We start from the raw sequence: 19,950 nt of genomic DNA, 5'->3' as shown, positions 1-19,950 counted from the left end.
AATTGTGGTTTCAAAGATAGGCCGGATAACAATACGGGTTGAGGGACTGTTTATCTCTAATGTAGTCGTATCGATACACTTTTTTTCCTTGATATAATGCAATATAGTTGCCCTTCGTCAATAACATGCATTTGAATATTAAAACAACAGCAGATGTTTTCATTATAACTAATGAAAAAATTCAAATATTGAGAAAGCAGTTTGACTATAAATAGAGTCAAATATTTCGAAATCAATCATCAGTACAGTACTGCAAGTGAAACTATGCCAAGTGATAAAGCGATTAAGTTTCTTCTCGTCTCTCTTTTGTTGGTGGCTGTTTTCGCGGCCGCTTCAGCTGCACCAGAAGCTTCAGCCGAACCATGCTGGTAAAGTGTTAGCAAAGTTTGCACATATCACTAGTATCTGATAATCAATTTTGAACTTAGACACATTTCAGTTCTTAGTATAAATGTTTTGCAACGTTTCAGAATTTCTTGTAATATTTCAACGATTTGGAAATTTTGATGATCGATTTAATTTGTTACAGGTGGTTGTGGAACCATTGGTTTAGAAAAACGACAACATCTACGACCACATCAACTACTACTTCTACTACAACCACTACATCAACTACGACGACGACAACCACCACTACTACTGAGGAGGGTGGCTAAGCGCTTTAGAAGATGCGTTTAAATTCAACTTACAACAAACTTCTTACAATACAACTTGACGAGTCTAATATTATGAACCGTGCCCTGCAGTTAATTCAATAAATTAAATTACCTTTGAACTTTACAGAGCCATTCTATGATTTTTAACCGAATAATAACCCAAAAAGGTACTAGTTCTTCCAATTGATTTATTTGTGAATGATTAAATTCTACAAATTCGCAAGAGAACAGAAACCGAAAGAAAGTAGATCAGTGGAAAGTACATCATATAAATTGTTCTGATGCAATTATGAAGCTTAATCAATCATCACGAAACTAATGTCATGTCGTCTAAACTTTTCGATAAAGACATATATCACCTAAGATGTGCAACAATTGAATTTATTGCATTTAAAATTGTTTTTATACGCAATCTGCCTACAGCTTTTTTACAAACTGAGAGATGTAGTCGAGAGTGTTCCATTTCGCTTATTACAACATACAGAAACCCACATCAAAATCAATATTTTTTATTTAAAGAGAGCATGGACGAACAATAATATTCAATTATGAGTTAAAATCACGAGAATAAAAGCCTGGGTCGTCAGTTTTAGTAGCTTTTACGTGTTTCTGGTCGGTAGATGCAATTTTTTCAGTACATTTTTCGCATCTAACGACCAGATACACGTCAAGCACTGTACGTGAGAGGTTCCAAATTTTTATTTTGACGAGTGGAAATCAAACCCTCCCCTTCGGGTCGGGCTACACCAGTAACCAACGTCCCCACTCGTCAAAATAAAAAATTGGAACCTCGGACGTAATGTAATGTATTAATGCAACGCATTGCTCCTAATTTAATTAGGAAAAAATCGTCATAATTACCAATGATTACAATGCTACGATAGATATGCTAATTTCACAGTTCGACACCATATTGTCAGGGGAATTACGTGCATAAAGGTGTAATTTGCAACAAAGTGGTCGTCGGTTTTTTTTGTATTAAGAAAACAAATTGTTTTTACTCTACAGATGGTAAATAAAAAATTGCTGCAGTTACGAGTTCGAAAACCTATGGGTATTTTTCCCTCCTGATTCTAAATCCAGAAAAAACAAATTTCTAGGACGTTTGGATCAGGAGATAGATCCCATAAATATCCATAGGTTTTCGAACTCGTAACTGCAACGTACGGGTTGTCGAGTACGAAAAATTTAGCTCTAATATATGCGTTTCTATGCATTACCATGCGTTTCTATACGTTTTCATATAAACTTTTATTGCACGACTCAGAAACAATTAGTTATGATGTTATAGAGTGTTGTTTATAGTATCAGATAGAGAAACGAGAAACGGGAAGTTATGAAACAGATTTGTTTAACGTCAGTAGGGCTAGAATTGTTATTCAATTACAAGCCCAAAAATAGTCCCTCAGGGTTTCCTTACTCAACGTAAATCTGGAGTATTACACACAAATCTTAACCTCAAACATCTGAACCACATATCTAGCTTTATTATCCTGAACAAACTACACATAACTAAAGAGAAGTTCATGATTCCTGCGGACCATATCCTTTCAATGTTTTGGCTTACACCACAGATCACGCCGTAGGTTCGCTACAAATTCAACATAGAACGTGCCAAGGTCTATCTAACCCGGCGTTAAATCAAAATCACCTCATTCTCATTCGTTCACTTAAAATTCAAATTCTAAAGCGAACTGACGACATGCATGCAGGATATCTCAATGTGAGTCGAATAAGTATCAAAATCTCTTCTAATTGAGGTAATCTACTTGTGAATGGTATATTGGATCGTAAATGGTTCGATACGTAGTACGTAATACGTACTCTGAAAAACTCTATGTAAGTAAGTCATGATTGCACACGTTTGAGTGTGTGCGAGAACTTATATCCGAGTGTTAATTATGTGTAACGAGTGGAGACGAAGCCGAAGTGAGAGTATATTCCTTCTCGCACACATTCAAGCAAGTAACATATTCACATTAGCATTTGGAACACATGCCAACTGAATAATAGTTATTTATCTACCAAGGTAGGTATGAAGGTATTTTTTCGCACTAGATGTCGATTGTCGACCCGAGGCGAAGCCGAGGTCGACAAGACGTCGTGTGCGAAAAAATACCGGCATACCTACCGTGGCAGATACAACGTTTTTCGCAATTTCGGGCCATAATCACTTTTCCAATGCAAAACATGTCCTACATTCTGTTCCAACATTCTTGTGTATACAGAAATTCATTTGAACGATCAAGAAGGCTGCATTATGATACACATTGCTATGTGATGTAAAGAGACGCGTTGAATGAAATCGAGTAGTCAATGCTTAGTACATACGCTTCAACAATACGTTCGGTATAATTGTGTGACTCAAAAGCCGAATGGCTATAGTCGCTGCTTTGTGTTCAAAAACCTTTTGGTGTCGGGGGTTCGATTTCTGATCAATGCAAGATTTTTATTTATAAAAATTTAGCCTTCGTTGAAGGTAATAGGTTCTTTAGCGTGCAAAAAAAGGTTAATATCGCACTGTGTCCAGAAATACCTAAATACCTTCAAAACGACATTAAATGGATGCATGGAAAGGTGATGATTATGGACCGGAATTGCGAAAATTTAAGTATTAAGTGAACCCACGAGCACTATTGCAGTCAATTACTTTACGATCACAAGTCCTAGTAAGTTCTTTACAAATTCACTCCAAAAGATAATACAAAGTGTTTGCTAGGGAAGGTGGTATCATACACTGCAAACAAAATGTACCGGGCGCTGATGTAGCATATTTTTACAGAGTGGTATATTCATCGAATGTGACGTATTCGTATACAATTTTCAATTTGTTTTAATTTTGGTTAAAATAACTAAAAGTCTAACCCCTGCTCTAGATTGATTCTACTCTACAAGATTGATCTTAAGACGTTTCGTTGTTAACCATGCTAACCATGTTAAAATGAACAATAACGAAAGTTTATTGAAAATGTTCTCTAACAGAGAGGAGTTAAGCAATATGCGAACGAGTCGTATACTTCAAGAAATTCGTACACCTAAAAGTATACTTCACAAATTAATAGTTTCCTTGATGTACTTATTAATTAAACGAGCAATTAAGAGAGCTTTGCCATGTTTTTATTTATAGAAAACCACAAATACGAATTATATGCCATACATCACATGAACCCTCTACGTCAATTTATTAGATTATTTTTAATGCGAGCTTTGCATGAAATTGCTGAGAAAAATTTTTCAGAGTCCCTTGCCTCAAAGAATAAAGACTGGCATTTGAAGCAATCAATCACTTCAAACTTGAAAATTGTGGAATTCTACGAGAAAATCAAATAGGGAAAATTTTCAAGGCAACGAAACATATTCCATTTACGAATGCCATACACACATTGAGTGCCCAATGTAAAGCTTATTCGATTTCGAGTTAGTTTTTCATAACAAAAAAAAAATTATTCCGAATCGATTACATCGGAAAATATGAATTACCTACCTTGATGATGATTCTCGTTGTTTCTTAGTGGAAATCTTTGCTAGTCCTTGGTGGTTCTATCACTTTTGCATTTATTCGGAGCACAACAACTTTTGTTTAACAATTTAAATTATCACATAGTTCTTGTAACAAAAATAAAAACCGAATAAAAACCACAATATTTTACACGAAACAAAAATCTCAATATTTTCTTAGTGTAATGTTGCCATGGATGTACGGAAATTTTCATAAGATAGACCGAGCACAATAGAATTTTAGTCGAAGCTATATTTAGGCCACTACTTCAACACAAAGTTTTTGGAAAGTGGATCACCTATCATCGTGGTTAATTTGAAATAGAAAAACTGTTGCAAATTGTCTCCAATGGATGATTTATAAATGATAGACTTTAAACAATAACCAGAATATGGCAATCTAATGCATAAATTTCTATGGACCTGACAGATATAATGTCAAACGAAGTCGAATTTGGGAAAACAAATTTTCGATTGTGAAAGTCGACTTTTCCTTCGAAAATTGTTCGAGCTTTTAGTACAAAGCTTCCAGGAGTTTTAAAGTTGTGATTGTACTATCAACCGAATAAAATTCGATTCTAAGTCTCTTTCTTGTAATTTATAAACTAAGGTTACAAATCTCTCGCAGACGATAAGCTTATCACTTGTACAGCCGTGTTATGATCAAATCTTTGACTTCTTGCGTTTGAAGTAACGCTCAGTGGTAGACGCCATATCTTGTACTTCATTAATTTGTCTTAACGTATCTTTCAGATTTAATGTTAAAACTTCTTTCATTTCGCTCATGATTAGAAACAAAGAAAATTTAAATTTTTCAGCGATTTGCTAAAGATTTTGTAACATGTGAGAAAAAGTTGAAAATTGAGGTGTGAGTGAGACACATCACTGTGCCTTTACGTGAAAATTGCACAGAATTCAACGACACAATATATGCATGTTACAGTACATGAAGAGTACATTCCGCACATCCTCATTTTAAGTAAATTTCGTTTATGAACAAATCCTCGAGTATATTTGGTAAAAATCAACGAAGGAGCTAAAAACAATAAAAATAAAAAATCATCTGCTCTGGACATGAACAGGCCAAACTGCAAATTATTTAACATCAAACTATCGATTTTCTGCCAACATTTTCCTCATGATTCACCCACACACGTACGGACTACAATTCGAAAATTTGTATACCATGAAATCATTTGGAAATGTGCTTGGATGTTTTAGGTTCAGTGAGTTACATTAAGTTTTAGCACTAGCGAAGCTTTCAGTTTCTTCGTCCAGAGAAACTGAGATGGCACTAGCAGTAACGCTTTGAACATTTTCATAGTTAAGCATGCTTTATAATATGCATTACTGTCGTCATAATGAGATTAAAACAGGGATCGCCTAATTTGGATCGGATTAGATCTTCAAGATGTCAGTGAATAAAGAAATTGCGACTTTGAACTATTCGTCGATATTATATCGACTTTCCATATGTTGTGGCTAGAGAAATAATTAATTAATTTTATTTCGAAATATTATTAAACTTGGGAAAATGTACTAATTTATCGAATGGCAGCAACGTTTTTTTCCTCTCAAGTGAATTTTATTTTTGGATAAATTTTAATGACTTATTGTTCGATTTCCCAATAGGGAATGTTAACTACCTTGAACAAATGATGCCTCATTTAATTGAAAATGGTTTGTTTTAATGGTCCAGAGTGGCACTTTTTTTAGATTATATAAAAATACCCTAGCGGTCAGGAACAAGACATTTGTTCGAATTCTAAAAAAATATGAGTCCATTATTGTAGTCCTATCCTATGGACCCTTTCAACTCCTCTTAAACATTTTGAATGTGAATATCTTTGAATATCAGGTAGACGCGTGGATTAACTAACAAGTAGATAAAATCTACATGATGAGAAATAAATTTTGATCAGTGAAATTTCGGCATAGAGTTGCATTCACTCTTACGTGCTAACGGAAGAAATTAAAGGAGAGAAAACACGTTGATCGAATAAAATGATGGAAACAAGCCCGCAAAAAGTAAAAACTTACTTCAGGAAAAGTGAAAGAAAAAGCGAGAAGTTGTTGTTTTGGCTCTCTATCTGCTGCTAGAAAGTGACGTTTTTGGTCCGCCTGAATGAAAAAAATTTGACATTTTGCGCAAATGACGTGTAAATTGTAAGTCAACTTATAAATTGGAAATTATAAGTAACCTTCCACAAGATATGACTTACAATTTCCAACTTATAAGTTGACTTCTAATTTATACGTTATTTTCGCAAACTGTCTATTAACGCCCAAGTGAGAAAAATATAAGGTAAAATTTGAACTTAATTTTCTCCACGATTTTGGAACTATATTATGAGAAACCACTTTTATTTCAAAAATGTATCTTTTGTTTACCTCATTAATTTTTTTTTATTAATTATTGGCGATTTCGTCTAACAAAGTTAATAAATTATTAAAAATTCTGAGCTGACCCATATGAACCATAAGTTGTCATAATTTCATATAAATTCAATGAATCGATAATTGTCCCATGTATACAAATGTCACAGGACATCCCGCGGTACATACAAATTTACACGGTCAACTCAACATTCATTTTTGTGTAAGGTCAACTTTCCATCATTTAACTGATGCAAATTCTTTATCCCTCTACTGCTTAGAAGACATCCATTGAGGTATCGAAATACGAGTCATGCGAACAGTATTTGATTAGCTCTCATACCTTAGATCCAGCAAAAGTTATTTTCTTCTAAAACTTTAACCTGTCACAGACGGCAAACATATGACCAGTATTACTGTCGGGTCTATTTCTTCCATCTATCAAAGTATTTTTAATCGGCTGATTTCAAATCTGGTCCTTCAATTCTTTTTAACATGCATTTTACTATATAAAGGACCATGTTACCCATATCTTGTCTTTATTTTTGTCGTCGTTATCGATAACAGGTGAATAGCCGCATGTGACAGGTCAAGGTCTGACAGCTATAGGTCTGTTCCAAGTGTAAGTGCAGAAGTTATTTCAGTGCATTTAAATGTCAAATTAAATCCACAGAGCCATAAACTCAACGATTTTACGAACATTTTGTAAACAATATTTGTTTGGTTATGGCTCTGTGGATGAAATTTGACATTTCGTTGTTGCACTAGAACAGACCTATAGATCATTGTCGATGTCGTTTGAGCTGTCAAATAAGTTGTCATTTTCACAAAGCTAGCCTCAAATCGAACAAAAAAAAGTATTGGATGGTGAGACGCCGCACAAATTTTCATACATTTCAAGGGGCGGCTCTGTGAACGAAACATCTTTTGAGGTTAGCTTTGTGAAATTAACAACTCATTTGACACTTTTTGAGAGAAGAAACCGCTATTTTTGACACTGATCTATTGTATGAAAGATAATAGCCAACTTTGATCCGTTCAGTCCTCTATTTGAGTGACGTCAAAGTCAGCTTCGGTGCTAGACAGTGTGTTGCTGCTGATTATAAGTTTGTCATCCATTTCCTCAAACTTCTTACTATATGCGATCAACAGGTGGAATACCAAAAGAAAAATGTTTGGAAAACGTGAAGAGTTTTACTACTGACGTACTACTGTTTAACTTTTTCGTGTCATATTCATGTGTTGTATTGGAATCTGTAACTTGCTGTGTATACCACATTTTCATTGACGATCTTGATAATCCATTGACGTGAAGATTATGTACATTCAGCCGCACATGGCATTTAAATATGTGAAAAACAACGTCTAATCGAATTCTTTTTTGTGTAAACTGTAAACCGAATGTAAATGGCTAACAGGTAAAATGGTAATCTAACAACTGTGTCAACTCAAAATTCCGCACACTATTTTTTATCGATCTCATAAGCTTTTCGGTAATCGAAAAGTTTTTTTATTTAAATTTCGAAAATTAAGTGTTGTAGGTACGGTACACACGAAACAAAAATGTTCAACCGAAAGTCAATAAAAACAGATCAGAATGATATGCACAGTACAAATGTGACTGTGTGTTGTATAAATTTGCTTGAATCCATTTAATCCAGAGGTGCGTCACACCTCGGCTATGGCAACTCTGAATTTCATTCATAAAATCAACCGAGCTGTCAATTTCGCAGCGGCAAAATTGATCTTTATAGTGACTTTTTAATACAGCAATTCAGCATATCGAGAATAAGGTGTAGTGTAAACTTTGTGCTGTAGCTCAAATTCAGCGTTTCGGTAAGATTTATTTAGGAAAAATTTAAAAATCTGCGTCACAAGTCAGCGCTCATGTGATGTTACTTTCCAGTAAAATGAGTAAGACTCACCTCCCATAATTGAAAATGGGGACCCAATAGGAGAAAAGTTACCATATCTCTGACTTATGCTAAAATGTCACAAAAATTTTTAAAGTCGTTTTTTCTCCTCAACAAATCATTGTAATCGACCAATGGTACAAAACTTGGCATGAACAAAACACAAAGTTTTTGGTTTTAAGGCAAATTTTGCAATTTTGACAGCTGTTTAAATTTGTCAAAAAATTTAATGTTACGAACCATGGAATGTCCCATATATGTTTAGCTGAACCTTGTTGTATAGGTTTTCCATTTATTTTATTTGCGTGATTCGGAGTATTTAGCACGATGTTCTAGTGGCTAAATAAAGTAAATAAAGTAAATGGTACCAAATTCGACGAGTGTTAGGCCATAGGTTCACTTCCGCATCCGTTTCAACATTTTTTTTGCAAATAATTATTATGAACTAAATGTCAGCCCAAACATTATAACTTTGGAACACTTGCGACGGACAAATAATTCACCTGTTCCCAATGAAATCGAAATCGTATCACAAAGTAGATGAGAACGCAAGTTCAATTTTAATCCAATCTTGTTAAACTTGTACAAAAAGTCAATTAACTATAGCTACGTCTTTGCTCATCATCGGAAGAGAAATGGTATTTAAAAAGAGAGAAGACGAAGAATCAGACGAAAATTCCTTTTCCGAAACTAACTTTTATTAACTCAAATTATAAGCGATTTGCATTTACACGCTGCTCATAATCAGTTTTTCTTTTTTTCTCAAAATTAGTACTCCACTAAGTCATTTGATTTTGGCGTGGTATATATACCGTGTTCACCATTTTTCAATATTCCCTGGCAACACACACAATATATACGATATTTTAATAGGATAATACTTTTTGCCATACTGGGACTGACATTCTGTATAGTGTGTACACCGTTCTGGCTGAAATTAAGTTTTAATTAAATTATTTGCATATTGAACGCTGTAATAACACGAATTAAATGAGCAAAAATATAAAGTGAAAACACACAATCGAATAATATGTATTACCGCAGTTGAGGTCAAGTTCGACCGGCTAATTTTAACATTTTTCTGATAACGAATGGTGTTTATCTGAGTGTGCATTATGCGAAACCGTATTTCATTAATTTATCGAAATTATGTAAATCAGAAAAATATTTCAAATAAATTTCGACAATACAACGTGACTGTTCGCACTGCTACCTAATTTTTGTGCAGCAAAACAATTTCCAATGAAAATGTAAATTGAAAGTGTAGTTAACGAACATTACACTCCATTATTTCGTTTTCGATGGTATGCATTTAGCACAACATTTATTTATAGTAAGCTCTAGGAAGATCAACATTCCAAACAACTTTCAATGGATCTTCTTCATATTGCCAATTATGGCAGCAAACGTAAATGAAGTGTTGTTAAAGTGTTTCAACTCAAATGAAACTGCAAGCATAGGGGGCAACGGAATTAAATCAAATATTTAGTTATCTCTCATTTTGCCATCTGTATGCTTCTCACTATGCTAATGGTCTCCGTTTTGAGCAATATTTTGTAAAACCCGGAAAACCGTGGAAGTTTCAACAGCAAATAAATTATGAACAATAAAATATAGTAAGCTATTGAGCTTGGAATTTAGTCCATATTACCGCAGTTTCTCTGGTAACTTAAGGACAAAATCACCTTTTTTAACGTACTAATTGTTGTCCACAAAATTTTGCCGTAAGGATTGTTCCTAGGTAAGGATTGAATCAACTCATATTATTTATCTAGCTCGAAAGTGTTAAGTGTAAGCGAAATCGATCCAGTTATTATCGTTCTTAATCCAAAATTACGTGTCTGACCCTTTTAAGTCGCAAACTATACGACACAGACGAAATCATCGAGAATCCCACCAAATTTTCGTACTAAGTTCTGTAATAAGTATTGCTCCCAAGCAATCCTGTGTATTTCTCTATTAAGGAACGAAATTAGCCTATTACAAATGATTGTCATCTGTTATCGACAAAGAGGAGGAAAATGAGGACAAGCTCAGTCTGTTGGAACTTTTATCGTAAAATGTATGTTAAAACTGAGGAAGTAAAAGATTTTCTACTAATTTAGCATGCCCGCACGTTAGTAAGTGGGCGTGACGCAAGTTCACTACCACAAATGTTTGAAAATAGTATTTTTCGTCACAAGTAGGACAAGATTAAGACGTGTCCTGAAAAAATTCTGCTTGCGTCTCGAGTCACGAACTACGTTTTCTGTGCCATGCCGTAAGGATCATAATGAGACGAAAAACAAAACAAAAACATTACAACAATTTCAGCTTTTCTTAGCAATCACTTTTCGATCGTAGGTGCAGTGACTACGTCGAATTATGATTCTAAGGCACAGAAAAAAATTTTTGGGGACGGCGGAGCATATTTGGAGCAACTTTTTGACTTCTCCTCCTTGGCTCCAATGGCCCCCAAAATATCTGGAATCTAGAAATCCATACGAGTTCAACGAGCTATCACACGTTACTGCAGCTTAAAAATTGGCCGAGATATTGAACGTCGAAATATTGATGTTTGTATGAAAATAAGCAAAACCTCGAATTTTCAGATAACTGAACCTACGTTAGTTAGTTAGTTACTTAGTTATTTCCTATGGAAAAGTGGATCCAGCAACTCCTAAACGTTTCTATAGATTTTCCTGAAATTTTGGCTATAGGCTAATAATGGCCCAATGGAATTTTCAAAAGTTGGAAAAAACCCATATCTTGGGAGTTGGAGCTCCCCAAAGTCTTCATACAAATGCCATATAAAAGCCAATTTGTGTGTGTGTTGTATATTTTGTTGCATGATATGGATGGCATTGTGTTGAATGGTGTATAATGTTGTGGGATGTGTTTCTTGTTGGAAATTGTGTGGATCATTAAGTATTAACTTACACTAGGTTGGTTCCTAAAATTTGGGATGAGAGATTATTCCTCTGGCACTTCCTAACTTCCATCGGTTTTTTTTGACGGATTTCGGTTATTTTCGATATAAGTAAGGTGTTCCAAGGTTGGTTCCTAAATTTTGGGATGACAGATGATTTCTCTGACACTTCCTAACTTCCATGGGATTTTTTGATGGATTTGCGTTATTTTCGACATTAGTGAGGCGTTTCAAGGCTGGCTCCTAAATTTTGGGATGACAGATGATTCCTCTGGCACTACCTAACTTTCATCGGTTTTTTGATGGATTTGGGTTATTTTCGATATAAGTTAGGTGTTCCAAGATTGATTTCTAGATTTTGTAATTCAGAGTGATTTCTCTAGAATTTTTTAATTTCCATAAGGTTTTTTGATGTTGTCAAAACGACATACTTACAAAAGTGGTGATATCAGTCAAAAAACCCTTAAAGGGTAAATGTGTGGCAAGTTCTTTATCTTACTTACAAAATAACTGATATCGCTGAGGGTGACGCATTGTGCGCCGTACGCAAAAGTTTCATCAACAAAAATTGACCCAAAAAATTTGTGAAAGAAAATTTTACAAAAATAAATTTGCGTCACAAGTGGCAGATGTTGAGGAACATATCCATTAGGAAAATGGTTAAAAAGTGCACTGAAAGAATTAAAACGGAAGAAAACCGAATTTTCGAAAATACCTCCATCAAAGGAGGTGAAAGATTCGAAAATATGGGTGACTTTGCTTGCCGTCCGTAAATAGTTAGATTGAACAGAGCTCTAGAGCTTAAGAGGTATTCCAGAGTTTTGCAAATTAGTTTGTGCAATGGCCAACTGAAATACCAATTTTTTTTTTAAATCGCGGATAGCATTGAGGTGTAGGTTTCTGCCGATCTAAGGCGATAATGAAATTTTATATATATTTTTCATGTCTTGGGCATAAATTATGGAATTTTTCTCGTAATTTAGGCGCTCAGCTTGAAAAGTTGTATACGCATCTGTTGAGGGCGGTTTATTTTAGGCACTTTCGCTTGTCGATCTCACTTTGTTTGGGCTACAAATCGTGAAATTACCTAAAATGTACCGTCCACAACAGATACGTAATTAACTATTCCCGCACGAGTTGTGGTAGACTACTTGTTTACTTGATTGTTCGTCGAAGTGATTAATTGATGAGAAAATTGAAATTCAATATGTTTTCTGTACCAATGCAGGAAAAGTCGATTTTTTCAGCACACGTCTTCAATTGCTTTACTCGCTCCGGACTGTTGTTGCAAAAATCGACTTTTCCTGTTTTGGTACAAAAAAATAGCTATTTTCATAATAAGGTAGTAAATGGGATTGTTTTGCGCACTAGATGTGAGATTGCCGATACGAGCGAAGCGAGTTCGGCAACACATCGTGTGCGCAAAACCCCCATTTACTACCGTGTTAGGAACAAGGTTTTATCTCCTGTAATGTCATAATCACCATAAAAACCAATTTAAAAAAATCAAACTGAAACATCAACACGCCATGACACCGTCACTCATTCATCTTCCCCACAAATAAAACACACATCTAGTACACTGTCAAGAATTTGTCAATTTTCAGTGAATAAATGTGAAATTATCAAAGTTCGCCGTGAATAAATGAGAAAATATCGAAGTTCGCCGTGAATAAATGAGAAAATATCGAAGATAGCGGTGCGCAAATGACCAATTGTCGAAATTTTCAGTTAATAAACGTAACGTCCTGTGAATGACGTGCTTAAATCTGGCCCATTTTGATTCTAAAAGTGACACTCAAATTGTGAATATTATGACATTACAGGAGATAAAACTATTTTGCCTAAAAATTTTGTCGCTTTTCTACGACGGATCACTTGACCATTCAATTTTTCGATTAGAGGTCGTGAAGAATTTTTTCAATTTCAAAAATCGTCTGAGTTTTTAGTTGGTCACTCCTTTCAACATGGAAATTTTCCGAATCCTGAACCTGATCCATTCGAATACACCCTGTGCTTGTCCGTATGTTTCACACTTTCAACAAGTTTTGGATAATTCGGTGACAAAAGCAATTCGACGTTTTATTACTTATATATCGAAATGAGTTTAGTTTTGCTTTTTTTCCTTGAACGTTGAAAACGAAACACGCGTTTCATATAATATATACTGAGTGACACACTGATTGTATATAATTGATGCGCACACTATAGTAATGATACAACACACATTTATCGCTTAAAGCTAAACAGCAAAATAAGTATCAATAGAGTGAACAAAATATCTGATATAATGACATTCCCGGCACTATAAAGTTCGTATATTTACGTGCGGAAAAATGAAAAATTCATTGATTTTTGAAAGGAGGAAGCATATACGTACATTTTGTAGACCCACTGACTGCAAGCAGAAGACATTCTTTTCGAGCATTTTATCTTAATCAATGATCATAATCATTACAATACAGTATTTGAAGTTACCACAATTATGTTCAATAATAGACTTGAATCGGAGGCATGCAGTGAAAGAAAACGTTTTCGCATTGTACAGCTATTATAAGCCGTCGTCGTCGCTAACAATATTTTTTTTTTCTTATTTTGTTATTTTATTTAAATTTTTCGTCTATAGTTTTTGTGAGTTATTGCTGCGGGTACGGTGTGAATAGCCGATAAAGATTTAAAGGAAATTAATTTTTGTATTTAAAGAACATAGGCATATCGCCAAAGCCATTCAGATTCGCGAGCGAGACAATCGACATAGATGACTTCGCATATTGTATTGATACATTACCTATCGGTCGCTGTTTTGTTGACTGTTATTCGTTCTTTTCGAAGACAATGTTTTACCAATGTAAGAATAATACATTTTGCTATTTGAACGCTCGACCGACTCGGCTCAAACGTTACGTTCAGACATTTGCGGACGATTATCTTATGTTACCGACCAAGTTTTTAGAAATAAGTTGTGACTAATGTAGTCTTATAGTAAATATCATTTGTTAAAAAAAAATGAAGTAAAAGATTTGAAATCAATTTCTTAAAAAAACTTTGATCTGATGAAGTAATAGATCTGATGGCAAAACTGCTGATATACTTGTCGTCTGTCAACGGTTAAATCAACGCACCATAAAATTAAAAAAATGGCCAACAGGTGTGTTTATGGCCTTCTAATTGAGTGATGTCAAAGTCAGCTGCGGTGCTTGACAGTGCTATGGTTAAACCGACATTTTAGCTGCCGACGACAAATAAATTTCGGCCAAACGCCATCAGTCTAACGACTCTCACAACTCACATCTAATGGTATGCTAGCAACATTACAATTTGCAAGATCATAAAACTTTATAGTGCGACGATGCTATCCGGCCTTTCGATATGTAGCCATTCAATAAATTATTCACCATCGGTTTAGTGTACTGTGTCTTCTGTCGACTCATAAGTGAACATGGACAGTGTGTTATGCATTTATTATACATTTCATATAATTCAGTTACGATTTATGTTCAAAGTTGTATGCCGCCAGTGATACATTGATACCGGAGGTTCTGAAATCGTAATGAGTATGAATGTTTATACATGATAGAGATGATAAAATTTTTAAACAAATGATTTGATAGAAACATTACGGAACATCATTTTCAACTGGAGACAGCACAATAATGCTTTCCTTACACGGAGTAGAACATGTTCGATGAAATTATTAAATGTTCCATTCTTATGTTCAAACAATTTTCCGATGTTTCGTTAGATACTTAGCAGCATGTTGGAAAATTTAGACGAAAATATTTAGATTGGAAATTAGCATAGCTGCACTGCAGCTTTTTGTCCTCATTTTTCAGGTGGTGCCTCCTTATTCAGCTTATCTCTGTCAGAAGCACCGACTTTTATTTTGATCGTATTATCGCAAAGTCGTGGTATGGTGAAGCTTTCAAAAAATGAAACCGGTTGTTTGTATAGTAATCAGTGACTTAAGAGAAAACAATCGACATTAATTGGTTCCGAGGGTACAGATCGCACGAATTGTAAACTGAACCATTTTTTAAAACCTTTCTGAAAAACTTAGGTAGAAACTCGAAGGACCAATTGAGAACGTTCAGTTAGTTCGCCTTTACTCCTTTAATACGGAAGGAATTTTATCTGTAAGGCCTTCGTCTTGATTATACCGAAATGAAACTGCGACTGCCGAATTGTTTTATTAAAATATTAAAGATTGAAGACATAATTGGAGAGATTGAACCTGCAGATTGTTACGGACTGCCTGTTACAATCAGTTGAAAAGAGCCCAAAAAAGTGTGAAGTGAGCAAAAAGCAGGAAAATTTTCCCATATTTTTCTAAAAAGTTTTACTTAAGAGTGATATCGCCAAAACTTGAACCAATTTCAAAACAACGGCTCAGCGATCCGGGCAAGCTATAGCTCGTTTGAATCGTCTTTCAATTCTGAGAAATAGGGATCTTTTACTTTTTCTGTTAGTTTCCCATTTTCGGAGTGAACTCGTGAAAGTAATAGCATGTCAATGGGTCGTGAAAACAGTTTTTCGGTGATAGCTCGAGATAGAAATCTTTCTAAAATGTGAAATGTTGTAGGAATATAGGCCTCTGGCAGACCTTCAAAACGAGTATAATCATCGGTAAGGATAGCCACCCGTTCTGGACTTATGACTCAAAAAAGGGTGAATGTTTGGACAGTGCTGCTGGCTTGCAACAGAACTTTTCCGCTGAACTGACTATAGGGTGTTGTAGCTGGACTTACCCTCTTTCGTTCCACGTATAGTACACCCCAGAAAAATTGTGTTGCAAGCCACAAAGTTAGTCGAAGTAAAATGTCGCTCCAGTAGACCCATATTTTTCAGTGTTTTCAACTTGTTTTTGGTCTTCAAACAGACTGGAGCGATGGGAATGAAATAAACTAAATCAAAATTACATGTTCAGCTCGAAATTGTCCTGAACCGAGTGATCATTGGCCTTGAAAATGTTGTTTTCCTCCTACTTCGTAGTAGGTGGAAAACTTCATTTATTTGACTTCATAAAAATATCAGGAACTCAATTGCTTTCACCGAATATGGGCTTATTGTAAAGCAGAGATGCGCATCGTTCATTTACAGTCAATAAATGGTCACCCAAGATGTAATTTGTACTTCACAAGAGGTCACGACTAGAGGTGTGCACCGCCGATTTTACGCCGGCGCGCCGCCGATTTTTTGCTAAATTTTCGGCGCGCCGCCGCCGAAAAATAATAGCTCACGCCGCCGCCGCCGCCGATTGTATTTTCGTCGCGCCGAAATTTTATACGTTTAGTGCTTTCAGAAATTTTAATGGGCGACAATAAATATAAACTTAAATTGAAAAATCTATACATATATCGCTCTTAATTTATAAGTCAGGTTTCTATATGCTGCTATGTTTCTATATGCGTAGAAAGGAGTTTTTTGTTAAAAATTTTTTGTTGAAACTTTGGGTTTTTCTTCTTACTTGCACTGTACGACGGTGATTTTGTTTCTGATGCTACGATAGGGTTATCTTCGAAGTAGCTTTCTATAACGTATCCTATTTCTATCAGTAGATGGCAAGTGTTTTATGCATATTTTTAAATACTTCTTCTTCTTCTTTTTCAGCCTGTTTCTATCCACTGCTATCCATTGCCATTTGCTGCCAGTTTGTACCTGCAATATTCTTAATTCCGTTTGTCCATCTCTCTGGTGGTCTACCTATAGCTCGTCTTTTATATGGTCGCCATATAAATACTAGTCCAAAGAAAAAGTTGGCTGCTGTCTTGGGAAGGGTATCGATGGATACTACTGAGGATGGTCAGATCACGCTGGCCCGAGACCGCCATCGATACCCGAGGTCGAAACAGCATTTGTCTTTTCTGTATCCTCACTTAACGTGAACTCTTGGGTACGTTACTCTATTTTCTGTGCATATAAGAGGAAGAAGAAGGAGAACAAAATTCAGTGAATCAGTCAAAACTACTGTAATTGTAAAGTGGCAAACTTGAGACCTTATGTGGAATTTGGGTGGAAAATGGCGCAAATCACGTGTTTTAGGAATTTATAAAGTGGAAAATCTTTCCGGTTTCAAGTTTTTTCGTCAAAAAGACGAGACACGGGTATCTTTATTTTCAATTTTTAGCTGCTTTATTTAAAAAATTTGGGAAAAAAGTCATTTTGGCGTAGTCTATGCACTTATTACTTATAAATTTAAGTTTATCTAAATCTCTTATTTGCGAAAACCTTCTACTACGATCTCACTCCTTCATCGAAGATGGACTAAAGGCAACGGGAACGGTTATTGCATAAATCGAAAGATAATAGTAGTGAGTTTGCGTAAATGACATAAATTATAAGTTGGAAATAAGAAGCCTGCAGAACATCTGGTATGAAGATGTGACTTAAAATTTCCAAATTATAATTTGACTTATAGCTTACATGTCATTTACGCAAACTCATTAATCATTCTTGGATTCATTAAATTAGATGTTTTCAAAATAATAGGTGATTGTACATCAGGGCCTATTTTTTAGAAAACAATTTCTAAAATTTTCTAAAAATTCTAGAATTTTCTAAAATTTTCTAAAATTTTCTAAAATTTTCTAAAAATTCTAGGAATTTCTAAAATTTTCTACAATTTTCTAAAAATTCTATAAATTTCTAAATTTTTCTAAAATTTTCATTGACTGCAAATTAGTACTAACTTAGAGACCTGCTCTTTTTGAAAATCTATTTTACATGCTACATGCGTCGAAAACCGTACTTTTCATGTTGCAAACACTTCTTTCGAAGCCCTCAGCATGTAAAATCCATAACATAACACGGTATAAAAATGAAAAGTCTCGTTTTCGTGTGTTTATTGACCTCGGCTTCGCCTCGGATGAAAAAAATTCACACGAAAACTCTACTTTTCATCTTTTTATCCCTAGTTATGTAATATATATTACTGCCATTTGAGGGGAACATCGAGGCTTACTGAGATTTCTCCTTAAATGTCAGTAAGATGTTTTATCGTGTAAGCGAAAACGAGACAAAAAATAGGAGAATGACTTGTTTGACACATCACAGAAGAATAATTTTCGTTTACACATCCTAGTTGAATAATTTTGAGGGAAAACAAAGCGCGTACACGATAAATAGCTATTTTGCTAACATGTGCCTAAATGGAAATTTTGCGCAATAGATGTGAAAATTGTCCATCCGAGGCGAAGCAGAGGTTGACAACACATCGTATGCGCAAAATTCCAGTTTAGGCAGAAGTTAGCAACAAGATTTTATGTACAGGAGTAGGATCTTCATTTTTCCAAACATCACTTTTACGCACTAGTGCGCAAAAGTATATATGAAAATCCATTTACGCACTACTTTGATCGCACTACTGTACATAAATACTATGCTTTTGTTTTCTCTAGGGTCGAAAGTGGCTTATTAAAACAAGAAATTTGGTAAGGGCCTTCAAAAGCATGTAAAATCCATTACATAACTCGGGATAAAAGTTATCTCTTGTTTTGTAAATAACTATTTTTTGTTTTCACGTTAAAAATTTAATTATACAGTCAAAAACAGTCTGCATACGGCTTTACCACTATCACGCGTGTGTCTTTGACTGTATTATTAATAATTTTCTTTTTTGCTGTTTGGCAAAATTCTCAACATCGATTAATGACCGTTATTCACTCACTACGATTTTCTTCCACTGATTTTATTAAGGTAAATATTGGAGATTTGACCTAATTTAACAAATCTCCACTTTGAACTTAAATTTCTCTGCGATTTTGGATCTTATTATTCGCCTAGTCGGTTGGCCTGTAGAGGCGCCACATTTTTTTATAGTACTTCATTCTTACTGGACTATTTTTTTGTGAAACAACTTCACATTGATTCATTCCCATGAAATGTCACAGCAATGAAGTTGGTTCACATGAAAATAAGCGCAGTGACAGCAGTAATTTTATGACGGAATGTACTAAAATATGGAAAAACTCTACTACATTTCTTCTTAGTTTCTAAACATCATTCTCCTATAAGAAACCACTTTTATTTTAAAGATTTATCTTTTGTTTACTTAATTAACGAACTTTTTTAATTATTGGCGATTTCGTCTGACAAAGTTAATTAATTATTAAAAATACAGAGGTGTCCCATGTGAATCGTAAGTGGTCCAAATTTCATGTAAATTCAATGAATGGAGAGATATCCCATGATTAAAAATATCACAGGACTATCACGGTTTATTGTATCGTGAGTTGACTGTTGATTTTTTCTTCATACACAATGTCAACTCAATATTCATTTTTGGTTAGGTAAATTCTCCATTATTTATATTTCATGTTGTTTTTGCACAGAAGTATGTAAAAGAAACATTTTCAGTAAAATTTATTTCGTTTAGTAAAATGTTTTTCAATGATTTCCGTCACTCAATTTCAATTTAAGTTTAGTGCTGTCGGGTGAAGCAACTGAAAATAGGCAGACCTATACTGTCCTGTGACCACCATCACACTCGTAATTCGAAATAGCAGCTCCGCTTCAAGTCAAATCACTTAACGTGAGCCTTGTTGGGTAAGGGAAAAGCATACAAGCTCTGTTAGATTCGAAGTTTTTGCCTGCTCCAATTTTA

General features: G+C 34.8%; 1 protein-coding gene across 1 annotated transcript; it reads left to right on the top strand.

Moving 5' to 3' along the window:
- The first annotated feature begins 251 nt into the window (after nucleotides 1-251).
- Nucleotides 252-780, top strand: LOC119079402 (syndecan-3-like). The gene is made up of 2 exons (XM_037187290.1): nucleotides 252-368; nucleotides 530-780. The coding sequence occupies exons 1-2, from the start codon at nucleotides 265-267 to the stop codon at nucleotides 654-656; spliced, it is 231 nt and encodes a 76-aa protein (XP_037043185.1). The 5' UTR covers nucleotides 252-264; the 3' UTR covers nucleotides 657-780.
- Nucleotides 781-19,950: the final 19,170 nt, after the last annotated feature.

The sequence above is a fragment of the Bradysia coprophila genome, unplaced genomic scaffold (assembly GCF_014529535.1).
Source record: "Bradysia coprophila strain Holo2 unplaced genomic scaffold, BU_Bcop_v1 contig_324, whole genome shotgun sequence".
Taxonomy (NCBI): domain Eukaryota; kingdom Metazoa; phylum Arthropoda; class Insecta; order Diptera; family Sciaridae; genus Bradysia; species Bradysia coprophila.
Note: the sequence above shows the minus strand (reverse complement) of the source record. Positions and strands in the feature narration are given on the sequence as shown.

Coding starts and splice junctions, on each gene's coding strand:
- LOC119079402 (XM_037187290.1), top strand. CDS start 265: ATGCCAAGTGATAAAGCGATTAAGTTTCTTCTCGTCTCTCTTTTGTTG. Junction 369..529: donor GCTTCAGCCGAACCATGCTG/GTAAAGTGTTAG, acceptor AATTTGTTACAG/GTGGTTGTGGAACCATTGGT.